General features: G+C 43.2%; 1 protein-coding gene across 2 annotated transcripts in view; it reads right to left on the bottom strand.

Annotated features, from left to right (window-relative positions):
• Positions 1–25,215, bottom strand: part of LOC308078110 (mediator of RNA polymerase II transcription subunit 13-like) — a 150,997-nt gene that overhangs the window by 30,451 nt on the left and 95,331 nt on the right. For both annotated transcript variants that reach the window (XM_080419191.1, XM_080419192.1), the window contains exons 5-14: positions 10,103–10,248; positions 8,853–9,095; positions 6,541–6,705; positions 5,209–5,368; positions 4,970–5,074; positions 3,311–3,967; positions 2,554–2,767; positions 1,867–1,945; positions 706–836; positions 180–276 (exon numbers count right to left, since the gene is read on the bottom strand). In XM_080419191.1, coding sequence (XP_080275317.1) covers positions 180–276; positions 706–836; positions 1,867–1,945; positions 2,554–2,767; positions 3,311–3,967; positions 4,970–5,074; positions 5,209–5,368; positions 6,541–6,705; positions 8,853–9,095; positions 10,103–10,248 — 1,997 coding nt within the window. The remainder of the gene's footprint in view (positions 1–179; positions 277–705; positions 837–1,866; positions 1,946–2,553; positions 2,768–3,310; positions 3,968–4,969; positions 5,075–5,208; positions 5,369–6,540; positions 6,706–8,852; positions 9,096–10,102; positions 10,249–25,215) is intronic.

The raw sequence follows: 25,215 nt of genomic DNA, 5'->3' as shown, positions 1-25,215 counted from the left end.
AGCCCTATATAATTCGCTGTGTGCCAAATAGCGAAAATAGCCAGTCTACAAGCTCACAACGTGTTACGATGTGTCAAGTTTTTGCAATTTTGAAGGGATTTTCAAAAATGTTGCCTATAAGGGCCTGCTCAATGTGGTTACACTGTGCTCATTGTACTTATTAGTTAAAGTGAACTCACTTGAAGGATAAGGTACTGCCACTCTCCCCTCTTTCCCAACCGGACGGTCTTCCGTTGACACTGGAATCTTGGTGGAGTGCTGGTTGGGGTAGGTGGTCTGAGAATCCAATTCAATCATCATTATTTAAGGACAGAATGCATTCCTGGATGACTAGAACATTATCCTCAATTACACACAACTATTTTGTCAAAAGAATGCATTTGTAGAAGAGATAAGTTGTACAAAGATCAAACGGTACAAACGGTCACATGTGCTCTCACAATAACCACATGAACATGAACATGAACATGAACATGAACATGAACATGAACATGAACATGAACATGAACATGAACATGAACATGAACATGAACATAAACAACAACAGCAATAATTGTGTGTAGGAGCATTTAAGTATGGGAGCTTTCCTTCTCAATTCTATTATGATTAATCTCTGCCCAGCATCTTCTATGTGGATATATGATTATCTGCATACTATGAGACAAGAGCGAGACCCCGTGCAACTACTGTATGCTGTTGTCTCACCCCTAATTCCTCTTCATCCTCATCAAAGATGTTATCCAGGTCAGAGATGTTGACGACTAGGTCTCTCTCTCTGGTCAGAGAAGGGTTGGCTTTGGTCGCTCCTTCATCTTGAGCTGTCTCGTCGTCGTCATCTACAACAAAGGTACAAATAATGCTTAGAACACTGATGAAAGTATATACTATACTCATTAACCCATTCAATCCTGGAACGCATCTAAAAAAATTTATTCTAAATCCTAACAGTTTTCTGAAAAACGTTTGTTGCTATATCAGAAGTGCTCAAGCTTTTTCATGTCGAGGACCCCCAAAATGATATTCATTTGGCCGCCCACCCCCATCTCAAAATATTTTGTTCCAGGGACCCCCCCCAGAAGCAAAGATTTGAGTTAAAAATGTTCGCTCGAAGAGATGAGATGAGAGAGCACTCATCACTGCAGAGTTCTGTATTTGCAGTGTTATGATTTGTTGGAGGGATGGAGGGGCAGTTCCAGCAGGCCATTCAGCTGATTTGATTATTAAAGGAGAGCTCTGCGATGCGCTTATCTCTGCAAAGCAGGGCAGCCTTTCCAGAGGGCTGTGTGAGTCGCAGGTTGCAGCCACCAGGACCCTAGAAGGCTGCAGGGGAAATAGTGTTTCTACAACATGTTGAGGGCCCTCAACATGTGATTCCACACACGCACGCACGCACGCACGCACGCACGCACGCACGCACGCACGCACGCACGCACGCACGCACGCACGCACGCACGCACGCACGCACGCACGCACGCACGCACGCACGCACGCACGCACGCACGCACGCACGCACGCACGCACGCACGCACGCACGCACGCACGCACGCACGCACGCACGCACGCACGCACGCACGCACGCACGCACGCACGCACGCACGCACGCACGCACGCACGCACGCACGCACGCACGCACGCACGCACGCACGCACGCACGCACGCACGCACACACACACACACACACACACACACACACACACACACACACACACACACACACACACACACACACACACACACACACACACACACACACACACACACACACACACACACACACACACACACACACACACACACACACACACACTCACTGTACCCTGGGTAATGGATGGACATGATGACATTTCTTGACATTTCATGCCTAACCTATTTTGGGTGCCGAGCTGAAAATGGACATGGCATCTTTCCCATCATTCAGTGCACCATTGCTGGTTATATCTTCTCCCTGATAGATGCAATAGAAGAAAAGAACATCTTCAGTTACATTGCACAATGTATACAAAACAACACCTGTAAAGAAAGGCCAAGTGAATAATTCAGCATCCTCTGCTCTTCTATAGTTACATCTCAACATCTTGATGGACGCATGAGCGACATTGCAATTTATAATTACAATTTAGGCATTTAGTAGGCTCTTATCCAGTGATTTACAAGTGTGCACCTACTCCACAAACGACATGGTAAATAGTACTTAAGTAGTGTAAAGAAAACAATTTAGTGCTTCAGAGAAACAAGGATACCTGAAAAACATCAAAGGAAGCATCTGTCAAAACAACATGCTACAACATGTAATCAAATCTGAATAGTATAACTAACATCTATCAAAAGGCAACAAGAGTGTGAGGTGGAGAGGTGAGTTTTCAGACTGCGGTGGAAAATAGGGAGTGAGACTGCAGTTCCGACTGCAAGCGGGAGGTCATTTCACAGCATGGGAGCCTGGAGGGAGAAGATTCTAGGACGTGTGGACCATTGGCCAGGGTGTCAAGAAATCATGACCCAATAAAGACATTGGAAGTTAAGCAATCATAGCAAACACTTTATTGAATGCACTACCTTGGTCTTCTTGCTAGGGTCTCGCCCCAGGACCTTGAGCCTCTTGGATGTGGAGAATGTGTATTCAATATCTCCCTCCTTGAAGTCATAGGGGTCGTCCCCGGGCTCTCGCAACCCCTCCCCCCCTGGCTGCTGGAGAAGGTCCAGGGTATGGATGTGGTCCCTAATCCTCTCCTCTGAGAGTTTAAATCGCTTTTGCGTCTGCATGTATAGTCTGTAGGAGAGGAAAATACATATGTAATAAGTGTGTGATGAAGAGGCAGGTTGTCTAAGCTAGGGCAGTGGTTTTAATATCAAGGACAAATATAATATAATATTTAGTACATTAAAACAAGTGTCTGCTCTTGTTGATGAATGACTTAATAGATATCCCCCACCCATTGCATATTATTGTGCTTTTCATACTGCATTGTTCATTTGTATCATATCCTGGCTGCTTGATGCTATGTGAATAATTGTTAGAATTTCATTGTGAAGCACTTTGTAACCTTGGTTTAGAAACGCGCTGCAGGTATACTGTATAAACAATGCATTACTTACTTATGTTGCCCTTGTTATCCTTATCTAATAAAAAGAGACCAAGTACATCCTTTCAACAACCATCCCAATTATGATACCCATATCTTTCCTAGTGTGTTCCTCTTCTTCTGCCACCTCTACACATCTACTTTTATGGTCCCCTGGGCCCTTCTTCCAAGGGACACATCCCAAAGTTTTGAGAAACATGTCCCTGCCCGATGTCTCTAACTCTTCTCACCTTTTTAGTGCAGCTCCCTCAGTGCCTATCTCCATCTTTACTTCCCCTAATCTATCAATGGGAAGTTCTCCGGGTCTGAAGTCAGCCTTATCAGTTCTCGGGGTCCTGAAGCCTCTCCACCAGCTGGCCCCGCTATCCCTCGGACCCAGCGAGGCTGAATAAAGTGCAGTCTCACTGGGCATCACCCCCAATCCAGAAAGCGCATCTGGACAGTGAGGCATTTCCACCGGGGGATCCAAGACGTCTGGGTCCTGCACCCGGGGATGTGGGCTGAGTGTGGGGGGAAGTGGGGAGACAGGGGAGTGGAGGAGGGACTCTGGAGCTTTCCTGTCTGCTGACGGGGGTTTGGGGTACTTGCAGTTGGGCATGGCGTGTAGGGACTCCAAGGGCGCTTCCAGAGCCCCTAGACTCCCCAGTTGGGGTCCTCCGGAGGATTCCTGTTCCATGCATGGCTCCTGGGTGACGCACAGGCGGTGGTGGAAGGGAGTCATGGCGGGCCTCTTGGACTGTTTGTCGGACTTTTCCGACTTGTCACTGGTCTTGTGCTTTGGCAAGGAGGGAGGATATATGGAGACTCCAGAGGATTGAGTGGCACCGGAGCCATTTGGAGTGTTGACAGAGGAGGAGGTGGTTGGGTTCTGCTTCTGCTGTTTTAACCTGCAAAACAACCAAGCAAAGAACAACAATACATTATGTACCGCAGCAGAGTCTGATCGAGTCTCTTTCAAGGTCATGTTGCAAGTTGTCTTACTTGTGATAAATTATTTAATGTCGCACACAAGCAAAACAGTCTGTGCGTTGCGAGTCAGCATTTTTTCCCCCCGCTTAACAAAACATTAACTGCTTAAATGCACCTCTTGCCTCAATTGATAGTAACAAGTGTCTCTGAATGTCTGTTCAATGTGATGAAGACTAGAGTTAAAAACAACAGAGCTGACCTTGCATGTAACGCATTCACATTCCAAATTAACTCTCTCATCAATTAATGGTGCACTGTTATGAATGCTGTTGCTGTGTTTGGATTTTTATCAGACAATGTACAGTATGTGTCCAACCAGATTTTATTTTCTTTACCTTGTTGCTCTGGTCTGGATTAAGGGAAGTCTTTTTGTAAACTTGTAAGATGTATGTACATTGTGATTAATTCACAATTATCACAAAAATACTGTTCATTGGTTGTAAATGTAAAATAAGAAATGTTCAGCAATATGCTAATTTCAACTTGGAAATATTCTGCATGTCGTCTCGACTAACTGCCGGCAGCAAGGCTTTAATTTAAATGAATTTTCTCAAAGGTGTGAAAACATGGCTAGCATGTCTAATATCCAGGTGCCTTGCTGTTGTGCTAAACCACAACTCAATATCAGGTACGGGGACCACCACTGGTCCAAATGAACCCTTACAGGTCTGTAACTCTGAGAGTGTACAAATGGAACCAAATGGACCCGCAAGGTCCATTTGTACACTCTCAGAGTTAAATAAAAACAGAGGATTTCACAGTAGATCGGGGTCCCAGAGATTAAAACCAAAATCATTTCAAATGGGGGTCCGTGGCCTCACGCATATCAAACCGGAGGTCCTTGAAATGGAAACCGTTGATAATCACTGTGCTAAACGTCTAGGGGCGTACAGTGGGAACACTACGTTCTGTCTGACAACCTGGAGCAGCTGCAGGGGGCTCTTGTTCTTGGGTCGCTGAAGTCCCACGTGGTCACACCGTTGGGAACATCCTTCTTAGGCATCACGCTGCTGGGCTGGCTCCATCTGGGAGCAAACAGGCACGCCGGGGCGTTAATCATGTCACCGCACATTAACAGCAATAATGCCATCCATTCATAAGTGCAAAGATGTGATAGCTGGTAATATAAAATGAGCCTGAATGATTTAAGGGATCTTACTTGTGTTGAGGCTGGCTTAGATAGCTCTGCCTCCAGGCTTGATGGATCAGCTGATTAGTCAGTTTCTTATCAGAATGCTTTGGGCTAAGGTTGGGGACCCCCATGCTGTTGTCATGTGTGATGGGGACACTGGAGGCTGAGGTTACAAAGCCACTGTCAGCTGAAATGACAGAGAATGAAAAGGTTGCGTTAGTAGACAATTATAGGACAATAGCAATTTCAGTTACAGTTGTATATATCGTCGCTGTCGGGTGGAACTTAATATTATTATAAAATAAAAAATAAACAGATAAAACCGAAAAGAATTGTGAAAATACCTGATTTACAAGTGAGGTGTTGTTCGCTTGGAGATCAGCTATTTTCACTACTTTTGTGTGACACTCTTGTATAGTCGGGCATTAATTTACGAAAAAAACTGAAAATATATGAAATATGGAGATACAAGGTTTCTGCCCGACAGCAATGATACAGTCACTTTCAACCTGGCTTCGCTATTTGGGGCATGTCGTTATAGGCAAGATTTTTATAAGATAAAAACGAAAATAGCAGCTCTATAAGTTCACAACAGCTTGTAGAGCTTGTGGATCTGCTATTTTTGTTATTCAGCTTACGGCAAATGATGGCTTAAGCGGTTAAATTTAGCTTGCCTTGTTTTGTTTTAATATATTTCCCAAACTGAATATATTAGTGGACGATTATGTTTCTGTGAACATTAATTTTGGATATATGCAAACAGCATTGACAACTACTGGTAAACAGCCAGCACGCAGCTACATGCTTGTTTAGATCTGCTGTGTTTTCCCTACTTGATTTGTTGGCAGTTTGTGTCAGTAGTCTTAATTGGTTTCCAGTTAATTTAGGGAGCTTAATTAATGTTGATCAAGGAACTAGGAGGCTTGCTAAACAGTTTCACTGCGCTATAAACCCGAATCATTCATCAAGGCCTACTTTCTCAGCGGATTGTTTTTACACTCCAAATTATAGTGCGTTTGTTCAAGATCTCAGAACAATCTTTGCAATCATGTGCGCAATAACTGTAATTGTTTCATTAATAAATTGTTGAACAAATACAGTGATGTGAAGTCTGTTCTATTTTAATGATATTGTACATGATGCAATACTGCTGCCACTACGGCCTGATTGTGTGTGTGTGTGTGTGTGTGTGTGTGTGTGTGCGTGTGTGTGTGTGTGTGTGTGTGTGTGTGTGTGTGTGTGTGTGTGCGTGCGTGCGTGCGTGCGTGCGTGCGCACGAGAGAGAGAGAGAGAGAGGAAGAGAGAGAGAGAGATAATGATGATGATGCTGATGATGATGTACAGTATGTGAGTTGGTACCTGAGCAGGGTTGTTCAGGCGAGGTGGGGGGGGTGAGGGGTACACTGCAGTGGTGCGAGTCTCTACTGAAGCCCTGAGCTCCAGGTGCTGGAGGGGGCTGTTGTACAGGTAGGTCCCCCTGGGCGATCAGCACAAAGGCTGCCGGGTAGGTCATCCTCACCCCACCTAAAAAGATTCAAAGAAAACAATCATAAAAAAGTAGGTAGTAGTATAACAGTCAGAACATACCGCACCAATACTGCAGCTTAACCCATTAAGACCTGAGGCGATTCTTATTTTTTTTTAAATCTTAACAGTTTTTGGAAAATAATCTAAAAAAAACATGTTTTCAAGATTTTTCAAAAATAGCAGATCTACAAGCTCATAGCGCGGCACTCGGTGCCGCGCTATGAGCTTGTGTATCTGCTATTTTTGAATAGCCAAAGACATCTAAAGTGACACAGAAGCGTTCCAGGTATCAATGGATTAAAGCATATCAAATGGTAAATGTAATACAGTATTAATTAATATCAATCTAATGTTAAAGTGGCCTGGCCTGAGTGCTCTGTTATTTATTCCGTCACGCAGTGTTCATTTATCCGGGTCCATTTGGTTACATTTGTACACTTTCAGTGTTAAATTAACACTGAGGACTTCACTCAGTGCACTTTTTTTCTGAGCTGTAAAAGAACATAACCTCCTTGTGCATTCGCTATAATGGCCCGAATTCTTATCCACGGAATATACTCACACGCTTATCAGCTCGTTATTCAGATAAAACACCCTCTCAAACGCCTCTTCACACACCCGTCCGCTATCGTTCCACGCGCCTCAGGCTATAGTACATTCAGTACAGTACTGTCGGCTTTCTTCTCAAGGTGTAAAAGGCACTGCTACTATTAGGCTTTGATTTCAATCGGGTCAAATCAATGCGTCGGGGTCAGACAGTCGATGAGATCTGATTACACAGAGCTGTGTGTATCTCTCCCGTGGGCCTCACCTCTCCGTCTCCTCTGCTCCTGTCTTCTCTGCTGCTCTCCTTTCCCTCTGATCCACTCATCCCCTCCTTCACCCCCCCCCCCCCCCCCGAGAGGCGTCAGAGGCCTCTGAAGAACACTGCAGCTGAAGCACACTTCAATAGCATCGCATCCACAATTACCTGAATCTCAGACTGCCTGAGAGCCTACAATGCAGACTGAGGGCTAATCAATGCGGAGTTGTTTTTCTTGCGGTTTTGCTCTCCCCGGTGTAGAATCACCCGAATCTAATGTGTTCTCTGGGTGTTCTTAAGCTGGGAGGACTTTCAGTGTGCTTTTATTAGGTACTGAGGCGGGAGAAGAGAATAACATAAAGAGTGGACTCTGATGAAGGCTTGTTGAGCTGAAACGCGTTCGCCACCTTGCATGTTTCTGCGGTGTCGCTCTGTAGGAAGCTAGACGTCCATAAGAGGATTGGTCTGTCTGTGTCTGTGTGATTGTCCGGATCTTGCAGACTGCTGGATCGATCAGCACCTAATTTCTTATGCTGCCATTAAGCTAACTTTGCTATCTTCACAATATTTATCAGTGGAACCAAGTCAAACTAAATTGAATGTCTCAACTCTAAGTGCTTATCAGGGTGGGGGGGGGTGGTCCCCAGTTCAAATATGATTATTTTGGGGGGTCCCCAGTTGAAATATGATTAGTTTGGGGGGTCCCCAGTTCAAATATGATTATTTTGGGGGGTCCCCAGTTGAAATATGATTAGTTTGGGGGGTCCCCAGTTCAAATATGATTATTTTGGGAGGTCCCCAGTTATGATTATTTTGGGGGGTCACAGCCTGAAAAGGTTGAGAATCACTGCCATATACGACTGACGTTACACGCCGTTCCCATGTGGATCCCGAGATCCACATGATTAGATTTTTTTTCTTTAACTAAGCTATGCTGGAATAAAGGCTTTTTAAAAATGTCACAGTGTATCTTGGATCCTTAATTAAGTTCTTCTGAAGTACTGTGCAATTGTTTTTCAGCAAAAGAAAGTCACTTCAATTCAGCTAATGCTTAATAGCATGAAGTACTTTGTTTTTTTGTCTAATTGTGTAATGTTGTCATGAATAACCATTTGGAGATTAATATTTCCTTGAAGCTGCAGATTATGTTGAAGTGTTACCATTCAGAGATGCTACGAAAATGACTTATAATACCAGCACCCAGTAATATCCTCTGAGAGTGTACAAACTGTACAGTATAAATTGACAGTAAAATCCTTACTGTGCAGCAAAAGCAAGTTTGTGGAAAAACAGATACTTTTCCCGTTTCAACGTCAAGAAGCACGTTCCAGTTTTTCCATACCTACAATGACCTCCACCGCCACGTGACAGTGAGGGTCGTAGGCCTGCCCGCCATCTTCTTTCACCTTCTCCTTCTCCTTCTCCTTCTCTTTCTCCTTCTCCTTCTCTGTGTTTCCCTCTTTCTGGCGAAGCACCATGGGATAGAAGTAACTCCACTCCTCCATCAGCTTCCGAACCGCCGGGTCGCTCATCTTATAAGCCTGACCTGTCAGAGTGCCACTGAGACCGTAGGGACTCAGGATCACTAACGGGGACAGACAACATGGACGAGACAGGACGAAGAAGGGAGGGATGGATGGATGGATGGATGGATGGATGGATGGATGGATGGATGGACGGACAGACGGGCGGACGGACAGATGAACAGACAAGCAAACAGATTCAGAGATTACAGTGTACAGTATATCACGGATTTTAAGGGCTGTTCACACCAAGAACTACAAAGATAACTATTAGTTATCATAATGGCGTGGAAGGCACAGTCTATAACAACAACTAGAGTGGTGAACGATATCGCTGGGGTCACTTTCAGAACTAAAAGATGAACGATAGAACACTGACAGCGAATCAAAATCAACATGTTTGCTCACATCAATATCATTATAATGATCTTTATAGTTATCATTCTGGGTGTGGACAGCCCCTAGGATAGATTAAGCTAAAGCTGAAATCCAGGAATTGTCCCAGGTAGGACATAAAAGTTACGGAATGCAGCTTTAATCACTTGAACCCCAGCATGCCTATTCTGGGGGCGGAACATTCGCCAAAAATAGCCGATCTGCAAGCTCACGGCTTGTGAGCTTGTAGATCGAAGAGATGTGGTGTAGATGGAATAAAGCGGTCAAAGTACAGTTGTACTTAAGTCCGGTTCTCTAAGACTAGAGGGTTTAAGTGGTTAACCCATTTAATACGGGAACGCATCTGTGTCATTTTTTATTTGAGCTATAGCCATTATTTTATACTATTTTTGAAAAATCTTGGAACATTTGTGCAAATCTTTGAATACATATATTTGTTTAACTCAAATGTTTGCTTAATATATATATATATATTCAAAGATTTGCATAAATGTTGATGATTTTTCTAAAATAGCAGATCTTTCAAGCTACAAGCTCATAGCTCATATGAGCTTGTATATCTGCTATTTTTGAATAGCCAAAGTATAAAATAATGGTTACGGTGGTTAAAATCTAAAATGACAGATGCTTTACCGGTCTTAACGGGTTAATGGGAAAGTTTCTGCTTTCTCACCTTGTACTGGTGTAGTGGAGGTCTGTGCAAGGCGGATGTGGTCCTCGGTGATGTGATAGGCTGGCTGGTGTTGGACGATCTCCACACTGGTACACACATTGCTCTCCCCATGGAGGAAGAAGGTGAAAGCACATGACAGATGCTCACTGTGGAGACGAGAAAGAACAATGTATTAATTACCCATCCACCCAGTATAGGAAGGTATTGGGGAGGTTTTATGTGCTATATAGGCCAGTGATTCTCAACCCTTTTCCTTTCAAGCACCTCCATTTTTAACAATTTTTATCTCCAAAGTACACTGCACAATCCGCAGAGAGTGTACAGAACCAAATGGACATGTAAGGGTCCATTTGGTTCTATTGTATACAGAGTTACAGATGCGTAAGCATCTTGGGTTCAATCCTTTTAGCATTGTATTTGTATTAAGCTGTACTTTCTGTGCTTTTTTTGCAAACTGTTAATACAGTATTCAATCAATCAATCAATCAATCAAAAGCGTCCACTTGGTTCCTAACTATCAATCATTTAGCTGGGGACCCCCTGGTACCCCCTCAAGGACCCCTGGGGATCCCCGGACCCCACATTCAGAACCAGTGCTATAGGCTATAGACATACTGTAATAGAGTTTTTAAGCGATCCTGTAAATAAACGTGGCCTGACATTATTTTTATGAAGCTACAAATGTACCACCATCAAATATCAAAGGATATACCTGTAACTACATTCTGTATTAAATGTTATTGTCAGTTACGAGTGTGTATGCTGTGATATTCAGAGCATGCACACTGCATAGATTTTTGATGCATACTGTACACATTTGGATGTAGAACATTCTAATTCAACATAACACATGCCAATACTTGATGTGCCTTCAAAGAGCAACTGCTACTGTAAATTAATCTCCAAATGTACAAAAGCTTTTCTCCTCATATAGCTGAGAGAATTAACTGAGGATCATTCTTACTAAAAAGCCTTCCTTCACAAGCTTTACATACATTGATCATTTTAGTAATTTTCCACATACTGTAGCCCCCTTATTGCAGGTATAAATCCTCATTTGGATTTGATTGATCATGGTGGCATCAAGTTTACATACTGTAAGCAGCATACTCTTTATTACAAATCCGAGACATACAGTAGCTCTCACTATGCACTTCTTATCACATAGGGGTAATCACAGGGCCATTATTGCAATCTATATATCGCCCGGTGGGCTGGACGTCATTAACTAGCCAGATTACTTCATTGATGTACATTTTTAATCTATAAAGCCTCTTACTGCCTTGGTTTATGTATAACAGGCTGACAATAAAGTCAGCAGGTACTGTAATCTCTGTGTGATTTCCCTGCTGCCTGTGTAATACCCTCTCCTTGCCCTGAGGAAACGGAGCTTGTGTTTGAGCCATAATGGATCATCAAATTCAATACAGTGACCAATTCCACCAGCCACACATGGGCAGAATTAAACACAGCACCAGGGGAGGGGACTAAATGATATCATCCTGCAGGCTGACACTGACCATCGCGGCCAGCAGATGGCGCTGACGGCACTGAGGCATTGGGAGGAGGGAGATTTCTCTGTTTAAACATAAACATTCTTGATGGTCCCCAAGAAAAACACAGCAGGATGCTCCAGTGTTCTTACACACAAGTACATCAACACGCATACACATTGACGGAAGAAGTACTCATATTCTTGGGCGGTGAAACCGCCCCTATAAGTGAGGTTTGGATATTTGTACAACAAATCCTGCGCTGTGATTGGCCAAAAATGTACCCCGCCTAACCCTGCACCGTGATTGGCCAATCACAGTCTATTCAGGACTGTGATTGGCCAGTGTCACATGACACATGTGCATAGAAAGAAACCATAACTTAAAAAAAACATAAATTGGTTTTTTTAAGTTATGGTTTCTTCCATCATAAAGAGTGTTTCAATAAATGTATTTATTTTTTGTACATGATTGGTTGACTCCATTCAGTATTGTGATTAGCTAGCAAGACACCGCCCACTTCACACAGGGTGTGATGTTTTTAATACATTTTATACATTTAAAAACTTGTGAGATGGGACATTCTGCATAATGAGTATATTTTGATACCAATACTTTTGCACTTTTACTCAAGTACATTTTTAATTCCAGACTTTTTGTAACAGAGTATTTCTACATTGCAGTATTGGTACGTTTACTTAAGTAAAACATTTGAGTACTTTTTCCACCACTACCCATATATGGCCACACTGATAGCATCAGGGAATTCCATATATGGGCATAAAAGGGACACAGGCAGACAGACAGATACAGAGATCTCCATATATGGGCACAAAAGGAACACAGACAGACAAACAGAGATATCCATATATGGGCACAAAAGGAACACAGACAGACAGACAGAGATATCCATATATGGGCACAAAAGGAACACAGACAGACAAACAGAGATATCCATATATGGGCACAAAAGGAACACAGACAGACAGACAGAGATATCCATATATGGGCACAAAAGGGACACAGACAGACAGACAGACAGACAGACACAGAGATATCCACATATGGGCACATTGACATCATCAGTGAGATGTCACAAGCATCCATCCAGCCAAGCACTATATAAATGGTGAACACATACAGTGGTAGCACCTTGACAATGTCAGGGGTGGTACCCCTCTGGTGCCCCTGTGGTACCACCTATTTTTGTGGTACCACTTTTTTCTATGTGGTGCCACTAGATGGCGGTAGAGAGCAACTAATGGCGGTAGAGACACACAGGCCTGTCTATTTGAGACAGGGCTGCTTTCAGTCAACAGATAGAAGCTGCAATTGAAGCTGAACTTGTTGAGAAGTGAAACAAATAATTGTATGGGTTATATTATCAAGATGTATTTTGGTAAATTGCAAAACAACTTATGTCATAAGGTTATAGCCTACACAATAAAGTCCTCATTATTAGTGGCATTTTGACACTCCTAAATGAACACTGAGGATTTTACTGTGTACACTGAGGCCTATACGGTAGGCTATCATACAAGTAAGACGCGCGAACGCTGGAAGCGAACGCAGCTCGAAAATATTGTGTATTTACGGACTTGTAATCCGTGTTATTTCACTGTGATGGGGAGAGAACATTGACATTGTGTGTGTGTGTGTGTGTGTGTGTGTGTGTGTGTGTGTGTGTGTGTGTGTGTGTGTGTGTGTGTGTGTGTGTGTGTGTGTGTGTGTGTTTGTTTTGCAGGCTGTTGTGCATTGTAATCAGAGCATTGTCTAAATTCCTGCACTCTGGCGCACTCTGGCGGCTGCTTACAGGCAGTGCACGCATGTGAGTCACATGGGGGCGCGAGCCAATGAGAGCATGAACACAGACACACAGACACACACACAACCCGATCACGGTTACATAGTAAGCTCCACTTGGTCGGAGGCGCGGCGGCCGCGTTCGCGATGATACACAGGCTAACAGTCTTTGTTTTTCATGGAGATCCTCATCTTGTAAAGTTCTGCAGATGGTTGATAAGAAATCTTTCTCTATCTGGTGTTTGGGTCAGGATATTCATTGTTGCCTAATAATCATGTATAGGTTGTGAAGACTCCAGCCACGTCTGTCTTCTCAGAATTGCAATGGATTTCATTGAAATGAAAGGACTCGGGAAAGAGGAGAGATGCTAAGCAGAATATATACCTAATATAGTTATACAAACGCTCTTATGTGGAGTTATCCGACCTATATCCAAGTCGGAATGCTCTGAGTCGGAATGCTGGCGTGTGACAACACTTGACATGAACAAGATCAATGCCTTCCACAATGGATGCCTCCGTAAAATCTGCCGCATCTTCTGGCCTGAGAAGATTTCAAATAAAGAGCTGCACAGAATCACCAGGTGCTCTAGTGTCGTGTCAGAACTCAAACGCCGCCGTCTACGATGGCTGGGACATGTGCTCCCAATGGCCCAGGAGCGAATCCCAAAGGTTGCACTGAGATGGACCCCAGTAGGGAAAAGGAGTCTAGGTCGACCCAAAACCACCTGGCTACGAACCGTGACAGCTGAGCTTCAGGAGATGAACCTTACGTGGGGCGAGGCACAACATGCAGCACAAGACAGGTCCCGATGGAGGCAGATCGTCGAAGCCTTATGTCCCACTTGGGACGAAGAGGATTAAGTCAACTCATTCAGTGCCACTGGCCAAAATTCATTGTAAAAAAAAAGTGCTTAGGAGCCGAGATACAGCCTTTTTCAGTAAGAAGTTAAACAAGAAGTGAATGGAGCAGAACATTTTCAAATCATCATATCTTGGGTTCTGATTTTTTTTTTTACGTTTTAGACATCCAGTGGCACAGGGCTTATATCACAACGGACGTTTTAGACGTCCAGTGGCACTGAATGAGTTAAGTCATCAGCAGGGCCGGCGAGTCCATACAGGCGACCTAGGCGACCGCCTAGAGGCTAGAGCGGCAGTTTGGAGAGGCGGAAAAAAGTGTTGGCAAAAAAACAACAACATATGTGACTGAATACAATGAAACCTTCCCCAAGTCGCTTTTGTGGAAACAGAGTGAAAATGAGAATTTAGCTTATTTTTTTTTTGTTGTGTTTTTCGTTTTTTTTTCATATTAACACAGTTCGAATGTTAAAGAAGGTTTCTATTGCAAAATATAGTCGTGGGAGAATCATTAAATGGTTACATTTGTAGGGCAAAGTAGGCTCTACTAGGCTGCTTAGAGCGAGTCTCTGTGTTACTTTGCGTGTGGAGAGGGGGGTGGAGAGATACTCGGCCGAGATTTGCATAGAGTGGTTTCGATTGGTCCTAGCTAGGCTTTGTTCTCCGGTTTCTCTCTCTAGTACAGCCCCCATAAGTACAACGTGTTTCTGTTAGTAAACACACAGCATTCTTCAAATGGCAAGTAATGCGTCAGCACGCTTGGTTAGCGCGTTGAATGGTGAAACAGAGGACAGCATTCCGAATGCATTTATTTTGGATTTCATACACGGTGGCAGTGACTCTGACTTAGAGATCACGGACGAATCCGACGATGAAGATGAAGACGATGGCACAGTTTTTGATAAAGTCGACAGCAGTTTGTGTTGTGACAACGAGGAGGATGAAACTGGTGGGACAGCTGCTCCCGGTGGCGTACACGTCGTTCCCCCCCCCCTTTTTTTTTTGTTGTACATAGTGTTATTTTTTTTGCTGTTTATTTTGTAATGATATTTGAACTGTGGTGCCACTATATATGCCTATGAATTAAATACCAAGGCCCTCATTGGAAACAAGTCCGCAAGGACTTTTATGAACGGACCTGTTAGACAAAGTATTTTAAATGTAACTGTGCTGTTTTACATTTTTTTGCCTAATAAAATATTCAATCAATTCAATTCAATGGGGATTATACGGACGTGCATGAATGACTCCGAAATGACTCAGAGCACCAGGAGGAAAACCAATGGAAAGCGACAGTTTAACGTCGAACGGACACAGCCTTTTAGCGCTACTAAACACTGTTTACTGTATATCAACATCCAGTCTAGAGCTCCGGATACGGAAATAGTTTGTGTGCGTCAATGTATGTGTATGCGAACATTAGCGGATACAATGGGCGGGCCTTAGACCGGATCTGATCCCTGAACAGTAAATAGAAACCACGCTCTCCACAGGTACAGTGTTAAACATCCAGTGGTGGAAGAAGTACTCAGATATTTACTTAATTAAAAGGCCTGTGTTTAAAATGTTACTTGCGTGAAAGTACAAACGTGTTGGCGTCAAAATATACTTAAAGTACCAAAAGTAAAAGTACTAGTACTAGCCTAAATTAACATCTACAAACGTGTTAATGGTCCATCACCTGACAATCATTAGCTGTGTTTTGTAATTTTATTTCATTCATAGTTAAATGTTGTGCTATTGACGACCATTACCTGTCCATTGTAATAACTTCAATGGACTCCACCCATATTTATATATAGCAGATAGCACATCTGTACATGTACTTAGCTACTTTACAACACTGTAGGCATCCATGTATAGCTTAACATTGTTGTCTGTTAGTTTGTAACCAATTGTTGGTGTTGTTTTCTCCAGGATCAGCAAATCCCTTCTCCAAGCCCTTGTGAAACACCTCAAGGAGAATGGTTTAACATCAAGCCAGAGGAAGAACGGTCTACGGACAAACAAGAAATTCCTGACTACTGAGGACATCAAAATGGTCCTGACGTTCATAACAAACTACGGAGAGATACATGCCATTTCCCTGCCAGGTCGGCATCCTGGTCACAAAGACTATAGTCTGAAGTTGCTGCCCAGTGATGTCACCAAAGCCTCAGTGTGGCGTCTCTACGCTTCAAGCAAGTCTTCAGGAAGAGCAGAGTGGACACCTTGGCAGACATTGCTACGGTGATGACTAAGAGTTCTGAGGTCAAGGGAGTAAAGCTTGTAGGACTGGAAGATGGCACAGTGCTGGTTGAAGGCTACGACTGGCAGACGCATTTTAAGCCCTACTTCCGCAAGTTTCCACAGATTAAGAGCTACCAACACTTCAGGTTCGATTCAAAGAGGCCTGGTGTGGTGTTGGCCCAAAAATACTGTGACTCAGAAGTAATCCAGTTTCAGCTGCTCATCGACCCTGATGTCCTCCCCCCAGCAGATGGTGTTCCGGTGCAACCCCCACCTGGACTCGACATGGCACGGCAGGAGTATTTGTTTGCAAAAATCAGAGAATTCTGTGCTGATGATGCAAAAGACACCACATGCCCTAAACCAAAATCCACAGCCCCGAAGAAGAAGACTGTCCGATTATAGCTCTACACTCCCACCAACACAGCATCCTTTTACATAAGGAAGAACTGTGACTTGGACTACACCAGGTAAAAGTGACTTCTTTTTTCTCCCTCATGGAACTGCTACTTAATGTGGATTATGCGGTCGACACGCACTGACATTTTGCACCTTAATCCCATGTATAAAGCACTGACTTTATTTTGTCTTTTATTGTGCTTTTCTTTTTTTTCTCTAAGCACCTTAACCAACGTCCATATGTATATCATACTGTACACAGTATACATTGCTGCTATGCTCAGGCACCATCGTCATATTTTTTTTATCTCAGGTAGGCTACTAGTGTAAATATGTAGATAACTCTTTTGGCTTTTTTGTTGTTCTCTTGATCTCTCTTCCCACTTGCCCCCTACACATACAGTACAGTATACTGACTGTTACTTGACTCTTTACCACAATAACCAGGGAAGGTGCAATATTAAACTGTATATCCTTTATTATCCTTAGTCCCATGGAAAGTGCAATATTGTATAGGCCTATGACCATATGTTTTCATACTTTATTACAGAAATCTTAGCATGATGACATTTATTTTTGAAATACAGTTTTCTTTGATTTGGCCAACATGGCAAATGAGGATGTTATCAATTATGTGAAAATAAACAAACTAGTTCAATTCTCCTCTCTTTTTTATTCTTATGATTTTTTTTCAGATGATCTACAGGCTTAAAAATGTCAGAGTTCTAGGTGACTTTATTCTTCCCTTTGGGAATTTTGTCCTGGTTTATGTCCAGCTGCCACATAATGTACTGTTTCACTGTACATTTAGAAATTTAAAAGCAGGTCTGTCTTGTCAAGTGTGTTTATAGTGTTGACAGCTAACCTACTGTCACTCCTGTAGGGGAGTGGTTAGGGGTGGGGGAGTGATTAGGGGTGGGGTTGAGTACCTATTGTCCCTCCCATTGTCACACCCATTTCTGGGCCACTGAGGTGTTAAAATCTCTAGGATCTTTGCAGGGCAATTTCTCTGCTTTGGGGTTTAAGGTTCAACAAGATTCAAATGGCCACATATTGTCCAATTTCAATGAATGATACATCATATGAAAGCTTATATTCTCTACTTTAATAATCTTGAAAATGGAAAATGCTCACTTGCGGCATAAACCATTGTATCCAGTCACATATTGTTGAACAGTTAATGCAAGTAAAACCAGTCAGTACCAAATAAACCACCATCAGTGCTCCTGCTGCAGTTTTGAGGAAAGAAGGTGAGAAATGCGTGCTATCTTTTGCTATATGCCAGGCCCGGATTGGACGGTCTGGCACTTCTGGCAGATGCCAGAAGGGCCGGGCAGTCTGGGGCCGCGGCCAAGCGAAGAAAAAAATATTTTTTAAAAATTGTAAAAAAGAAAGAAAAACAATTTGGACCCAAGGAATAAAGTGGTTATTATTAAGATTCAAGCACATATTGACTCTACAGGACAAAAACAGCACAAAAAAACTGAGCTGAAAATGTTCATATCATATATTTCTGTTTTTACTAAATAGTTCTTACCAACTGCATTTTCTTAATCCTTGACGTGTGTATTTAAAATTCTGCCATGTACCAGACTGAAATAATGTCCCACAGGGTTAATTTTTAACCCTATGTTACACCCAAAAAGGGAAACATAGCAAATATCTAGTATACAACACATATTCCATACAATTTGGACTCGAGGAATGTATTAAAATTGGTATTCTTAAGCATATCTTGACTCTATTTTGGGCATTTTTAAAACTGAGCCAACAATGTTCAGATTACATCTATATTTGTCTTTTTACTATACTTGTTGATAGTTTTCTCGACGACTATTTTCTCATAATCCTTGGAGTGTGTATTTAAAGATTGCGTGTGTGTGCGTGTGTGAGTGTGAGTGCACACGTCTGCGTCCCTGCATTCCCAGTAGGCTATGAAGGCTTACTTTGTGGCTCCTAGAATCTCAACCTAGAGAGAACTTTCAACTATCAGGCAGCTCTCCTGTTGAAACCATCTTCGAGGTTTGGTCCAGGAGGCAGACACTGTTAGTTTAAGAGCAGGCTAGGCTTAAAACGTTCCTTCCATTTGGGGAACAACAGCTCCATCATCATCCATAGTCTCTAATGTCATCATAGCCAGTGCAGTGCACGTTTGATTACCTCATTAACAAATGACATGACCTGCCTGGTGAAACCTGTGGAAGGACACTCCATACATTTTCTTTTATTTTTGGGCGGTGAAACCGCCCCTATATGTGAGGTTTGGACATCAACATTCGCTGCACTGTGATTGGCCACCATTGTACCCCCCCCCCCCACCCATTGCACCCCCCAACCCTGCACCGTGATTGGCCAATCACAGTCTATTCAGGACTGTGATTGGCTAGTGAAACATGACACATGTGCATAGCCCTATAAATAGGACTATGCACTTTAAAAAAACACATTTATGTTTTTTTTTAAGTTAGGGGTGTACAATGGTTGGTCCACAATATTACTTTTCTTTAAGTGAACTTCCATCACTGTGATGACCACTGTGACCACACCGCCCACTTCACACTGGGTGTGATTTTTTTTACTTAAGTAAAAGTATCAATACCACAATGTAGACATACACTGTTACAAGTGAAAGTCCGGTATTCAAAATTTACTTGAGTAAAAGTACAAAAGTATTGGCAAGTACTCTGCCCTCCCTGACCTTGAGAGCCCCACAATCTACCGATTGCTTTTAAAAATGGACTCAAAACATACCTTTTTAACAAAGCTTTTTCTTAGGTCTTTTAATTCGTTTTTAAACTCTTTTCCCCAAGAAAGGGTCTGTTGTTTTTGCCCTGCTTTTGTTATTTGTGTGCCTCTTGTTTATAAACCCTGTAGCACTTTCCAAAAATGTGCTATTTTCAAACAGCCGAAGTGTACTGTACAGTATATAGGGCTGAAATGTATGCTTTGTAATGATAACCAAAATCTACAAAGTAACTATAGTTGTAGTGGAGTAAAAGTGCAATATTTGCCTCTGAGATGTAATGGAGAAGAAGTAAAAGTAAAAGTATGGGAAGTGGGAAATACTCCAGTAAAGTAAAAAATACCCCAAAAGGGTACTTAAGTACAGTACTTAAACTACTACTTAAACTACTACTTTCCACCACTGCACATACAGTACATACTGTATGCTTACACACAAGTTCAACAACAATATACTGTACAGTACATATACTTACACTTACACACAAGTACAACAACACACATACAGTACATACTTTATGCTTAGTTACACACAAGTACAGCAACACACACATACACTACATGTGCTTACACACAAGTGTACATACACGTACAGTACATGCAGACACAGGCACACATGTACACTCTTTATCGCTCTCTCACACACACGAGTACGCAGGCATGCAACGCGCATGCACACACGAGCGCACACGCACACACGAGCGCACACGCACACACATTTCCGGCAAAGTAGCTTACATACACTGACCTACTCTATGACTCTACTCCATCATTTCAATAATTCACATTTCTACAGCGTAAAAAAAAGATGTTTTCAGTGTCTTTACCGTCCAACCCCGAGCTTGCTACATCATAAGGGCATATGAAGTTATATATAGCTCCTAGGGGTGCCTTTGGGGAAGATAAGATAAGATAAGATAAGATAAGATAAGATAAGATAAGATAAGATAAGATAAGATAAGATAAGTCTTTATAGCATTGGTTCTCAAAGTGGATTCCAGGGACTCTCTGGTTCCTTCCTTTAGGGGTTTCTAAATTGACCCGTACAAGTCTGTAACTCTGACAGTATACAAATGGAACCAAATGGACCCTAATTGGTCCATTTGGTTCCATTTGTATACTGTTAGAGTTAAGGGGAGACCTTGAAGTGTTTAAGAAAACCACTGCTTTATAGGATAGTTATAGGATAGCTACAGTACTACTGTATTGAATAGTTGAAAGTCAGAGTACGAAGAGCACACACACACACACACACACACACACACACACACACACACACACACACACACACACACACACACACACACACACACACACACACACACACACACACACACACACACACACACACACACACACACACACACACACACACACAGAGTTCAGCCCCTGGTCAAATGAAAAGCAAACTTTGTTTGCTGACGCTGTATAGTGGCCCTGCTCATAGTGCATCACTACTTCCTAAAGCACTCTATGAATGGACAGGAGTTCAAGGTGCTTGAAACAGAAGAGCAAAATGAATACAGTGTTTGTTTTTGTTTTCATGACTATAAGGTCTCTTCAAAACAGAAGCTCTAGATTTAGTCAAAATAAACATCCACATCATGCCATAAAAAGTGGTATCTATCTATCTATCTATCTATCTATCTATCTATCTATCTATCTCAGTGGTTCACAACCAGTGGTCCGGGGACCACCAGTGGTCCTTGAGGAGGTTCCAGGTGGTCCCCAGCTAAATGATGGAGAGTTGGTAACCAAATGCACCCTTAAAGATCTTTAACTCTTGAGAGCGTAAAATGAAACCAAATGGATCCGTACAGGTCCATTTGGTTTCATTTTACGCTCTCAAGAGTTAAATTATTGTTAAACATCTGCATTAATTAATTAAAGAATTGTTATTTTGATCAACGTTTGCCTGTTATCTCTCCTATGGGACCAACATCAAGACAGCATGGAATTGTGGACAAAATCTTATCCAACGACAATAGAATACTCAAAGTTTTGGGTCTGAGAGGCTAAATCTTATCAAACGGTGGTCCGTGGTTCAAATGTCGAATAAATAATGGACCTTGATATGAAGAAGGTTGAAAACCACTTCTATCTATCTATCTATCTATCTATCTATCTATCTATCTATCTATCTATCTATCTATCTATCTATCTGCTTCTTCTTCCCGTCTGAGTGTGTGCCGTTGCTATGTTTTGGAGCGAGATGACTACCCAGTAGCATGCTGGCTGATTCTTTTCATATTTCAGCAGTGTGGAGGGACGTGAGCTGAAAGTGTAGTGCGCTGATGAGGCACCGTGCAAAAAAAACTAGGTGCGACTGCGATACTTAACCACTTAAATCCTCTATACTTAGTAAAGTAACACTTAGTTGACCAGCTTGGACCAGTCTTTTTTTCCCCCTCTACACCAAATCTCTTAACCAAACCCCCCCCCCCCCCCGTGTAGGGACGCTCGGGTTCAAGTGTTTAACTATTATTCAGAGCAGTTCAACGATGGCAACATTGTCAACTGGGATACTTTAGATTGTGGAAGCTTCCAAAAGGTTATAATCTATAACTAAGCCAATTAGTCTAAATATGACTACGTAATAATCAGCCCACTGGGTCCATTACATTGGTACAACATCTGGTTAAGGGCAATTAAGTGTGAGTGGAGCCTGAGCAACACTACAGAATGAGCGTCATACTGTAGGCCAATGATACAATACAGCTGGAAGATTGATGTTCCCTGTCCTTTTACAAAGGGCATTTTCCTGCACAGTAAGCGGGTGTGAGTGTGTGTGGACACACTGGGCTCCCTGCATCCTTGCGGACATCTGTGCAGTCTCGGTGCGTGTGCTCGCGTGTGTATATACACACACACGCACGCGCACACGTGCGTGTGTGTGTGTGTATATATATATGCGTGCACGAACGCATGCATGTGTGTATGTTTATTTGTGTGCATTCATGAGTGTATGCGTGTGTGCAGGTGTACAATCACACGAGTGTGCGTGCGTGCGTGCGTGCGTGCGTGCGTGCGTGCGTGCGTGCGTGCGTGCGTGCGTGCGTGCGTGCGTGCGTGCGTGCGTGCGTGCGTGCGTGCGTGCGTGCGTGCGTGCGTGCGTGCGTGCGTGCGTGCGTGTGTGTGTGTGTGTGTGCGTGTGTGTGTGTGTGTGTGCGCGCACTGTGTTGCCGCTGTGTGTGCTGGTCTGTATGAGTGGAAGTATTAATAAATGAAGAGGAGTGATGGTTGAGACTAGCCCCAGGGCTGACAGTACTAGAGAGAGAAGGAGAGAGAGAGCAGAGGGAGAGAGAAGTGAGAGAGAGAGAGAGAGAGAGAGAGAGAGAGAGAGAGAGAGAGAGAGAGAGAGAGAGAGAGAGAGAGAGGTTGGAGGAGGAGGATGAGGCAGGAGAGAGAGGGAGAGAGAACAGAGGGAGAGAGAAGTGAGAGAGGGAGAGAGAGAGAGGAGGAGGAAGATGTGGGGATAGATAGAGGTGGAGAGAGGGGGGGCGGGTGAGGGCTGGGAGTGGAGAAGGGGCAATGGAGATAAAGGAGAGACAAAGAGAGAGGATGGGAAAGAGAGGGTGTGAGCGCAAGGACAAGGTAGGAGGTAGAATCTATCTATTTATCTATCTATCCAGACAGACAGACAGACAGACAGACAGACAGACTCTTATTAAGAGAAATATATTGATAAAGACAAGCAGGGAAGAGAAGATGAGTAGAGATACAGTATGGTATACAATAGGATACAGTATGAGGTACAGGGAGGTACAATGAGGTACAGGGAGGTAAAATGAGGTATAACTAGAAAATGTGCTCCTCGGAGCACAAGTCTCCGCCAGCAGACCCGTGCTATTTTAATAGCACGGGTCGTCTTGGTAGAACGGGTCGTCTTGGTAGAATGCGCGTGGTTTTTGGTGTTCTGCATCTAAAAAATGTTCTTCTTGAAGCAATGTGTCATATGGGAGTCGTCGTAATTGACTGGTTTGTTCAAATGCTTGTCTGTCTTCTTCATCTTCATTGTCTTGAACAGTTTCAGCAGTTGATTGGTGTGTTTGATCTATGTCAGTTTTCTCTAGTGCTACATAATGTATTTGATCAAGGTGGCCAATTGTTACAGTATTAAGACTTCGGCCTTGTTGTGGGATCAATTCAACTCTATAGTCCTCTTCTGTGTTACTGTTGTAGATGAGTATGCTTTCTTAGCTTTGGCCTTCTGCGCCTTTGCTTGACCAATGTTAGGTGTTCTCAGAGGGACACACACACGCACGGACGGGTGATTTGTACTGGAAGGTACTGTTCCAATCAAGACTGATTGATCCTGTCTTACCTCACTTCAAAAAACATAAATGGTTTTTTGAAGAAAAAACATAAATGGTTTTTTGAAGTGACACACCTATTTATAGGATTTTATTTCGTCATGCGTCCCTCTAGCCAATCAAAGGCATTGGTGTCAACATATTGACACGTGTCACGTGGAGCTTGACCAATGTTAGCTTGGCTAGGAGGGAGGTGAACACACAGCGGGACGAAGCGAAAACATACTCTCCGCCTCCGGCGGAGACAATGATGTACAGGGAGGTAAAATGAGGTATAATGATGTACAGGAAGGTATAGTGAGAGGTAAAATGAGGTACAGGGAGGCACAATGAGGTAAAGGGAGGCACAATTAGGTACAGGGAGGTACAATGAGGTACAACGAAGTACATGGAGGTACAATGAGGTACAGGAAGGTATAGTGAGGTACAATGAGGTACAATGAGGTACAGGAAGGTATAGTGAGGTACAATGAGGTACAATGAGGTACAGGGAGGTACAATGAGGTGCAGGAAGGTATAGTGAGAGGTACAATGAGGTACAGGGAGGTACAATGAGGTACAGGGAGGTACAATGAGGTACAATGAGGTACAGGGAGGTACAGGAAGGTACAAGGAGGTACAGGAAGGTACAAGGAGGTACAGGAAGGTACAAGGAGGTACAGGGAGGTCGCATGAAGAAAATTAGAGAATGGTAGAGGGGTGAATAATTCAGCATTACACACTCTTTGTTGAGATCACAGCCATCCTTAATGGCTGACTACTGAGAGCAATTAATGCTTTTATGGTGATATCAATCAAGGGATGTAAGAGTGCCCCATGCACTGACACTCCATATACTGTCAAACCTGTGTGTGTGTGTGTGTGTGTGTGTGTGTGTGTGTGTGTGTGTGTGTGTGTGTGTGTGTGTGTGTGTGTGTGTGTGTGCGTGTGCGTGTGCGTGTGCGTGTGCATGTGCGTGTGCACGTGCGTGTGCGCGTGCGTGAGAGAGAGAGAGGGAAGGATGGAGAGTCAGTCTGTGGGTGCTCATAGTTTGAGTGTGCAAAAACATATGCTCACACGCACCTTTCCATTAGGACACATACATCATGAGTATGTACTACTGTATGCTTGAACTGCATCAGAATAAATAGTTGCCTGGTGCATGAGAGCCACTGATGTTTAAGACATGACAACATGTGTTACCATGTGTCATTCACGCCCCGCTGCTAGGCTCCCAGTGGTGACTAGTCGGTCACTGGGGGGTCTAGATAATATAGTCTGACATGCATAAGGG

This window comes from Gymnoscopelus braueri, assembly GCF_963280865.1.
Source record: "Gymnoscopelus braueri genome assembly, chromosome: 22".
Lineage (NCBI taxonomy): Eukaryota > Metazoa > Chordata > Actinopteri > Myctophiformes > Myctophidae > Gymnoscopelus > Gymnoscopelus braueri.
The sequence above is the reverse complement of the archived record's forward strand: the minus strand, read 5'-3'. Positions and strand labels throughout refer to the sequence as shown.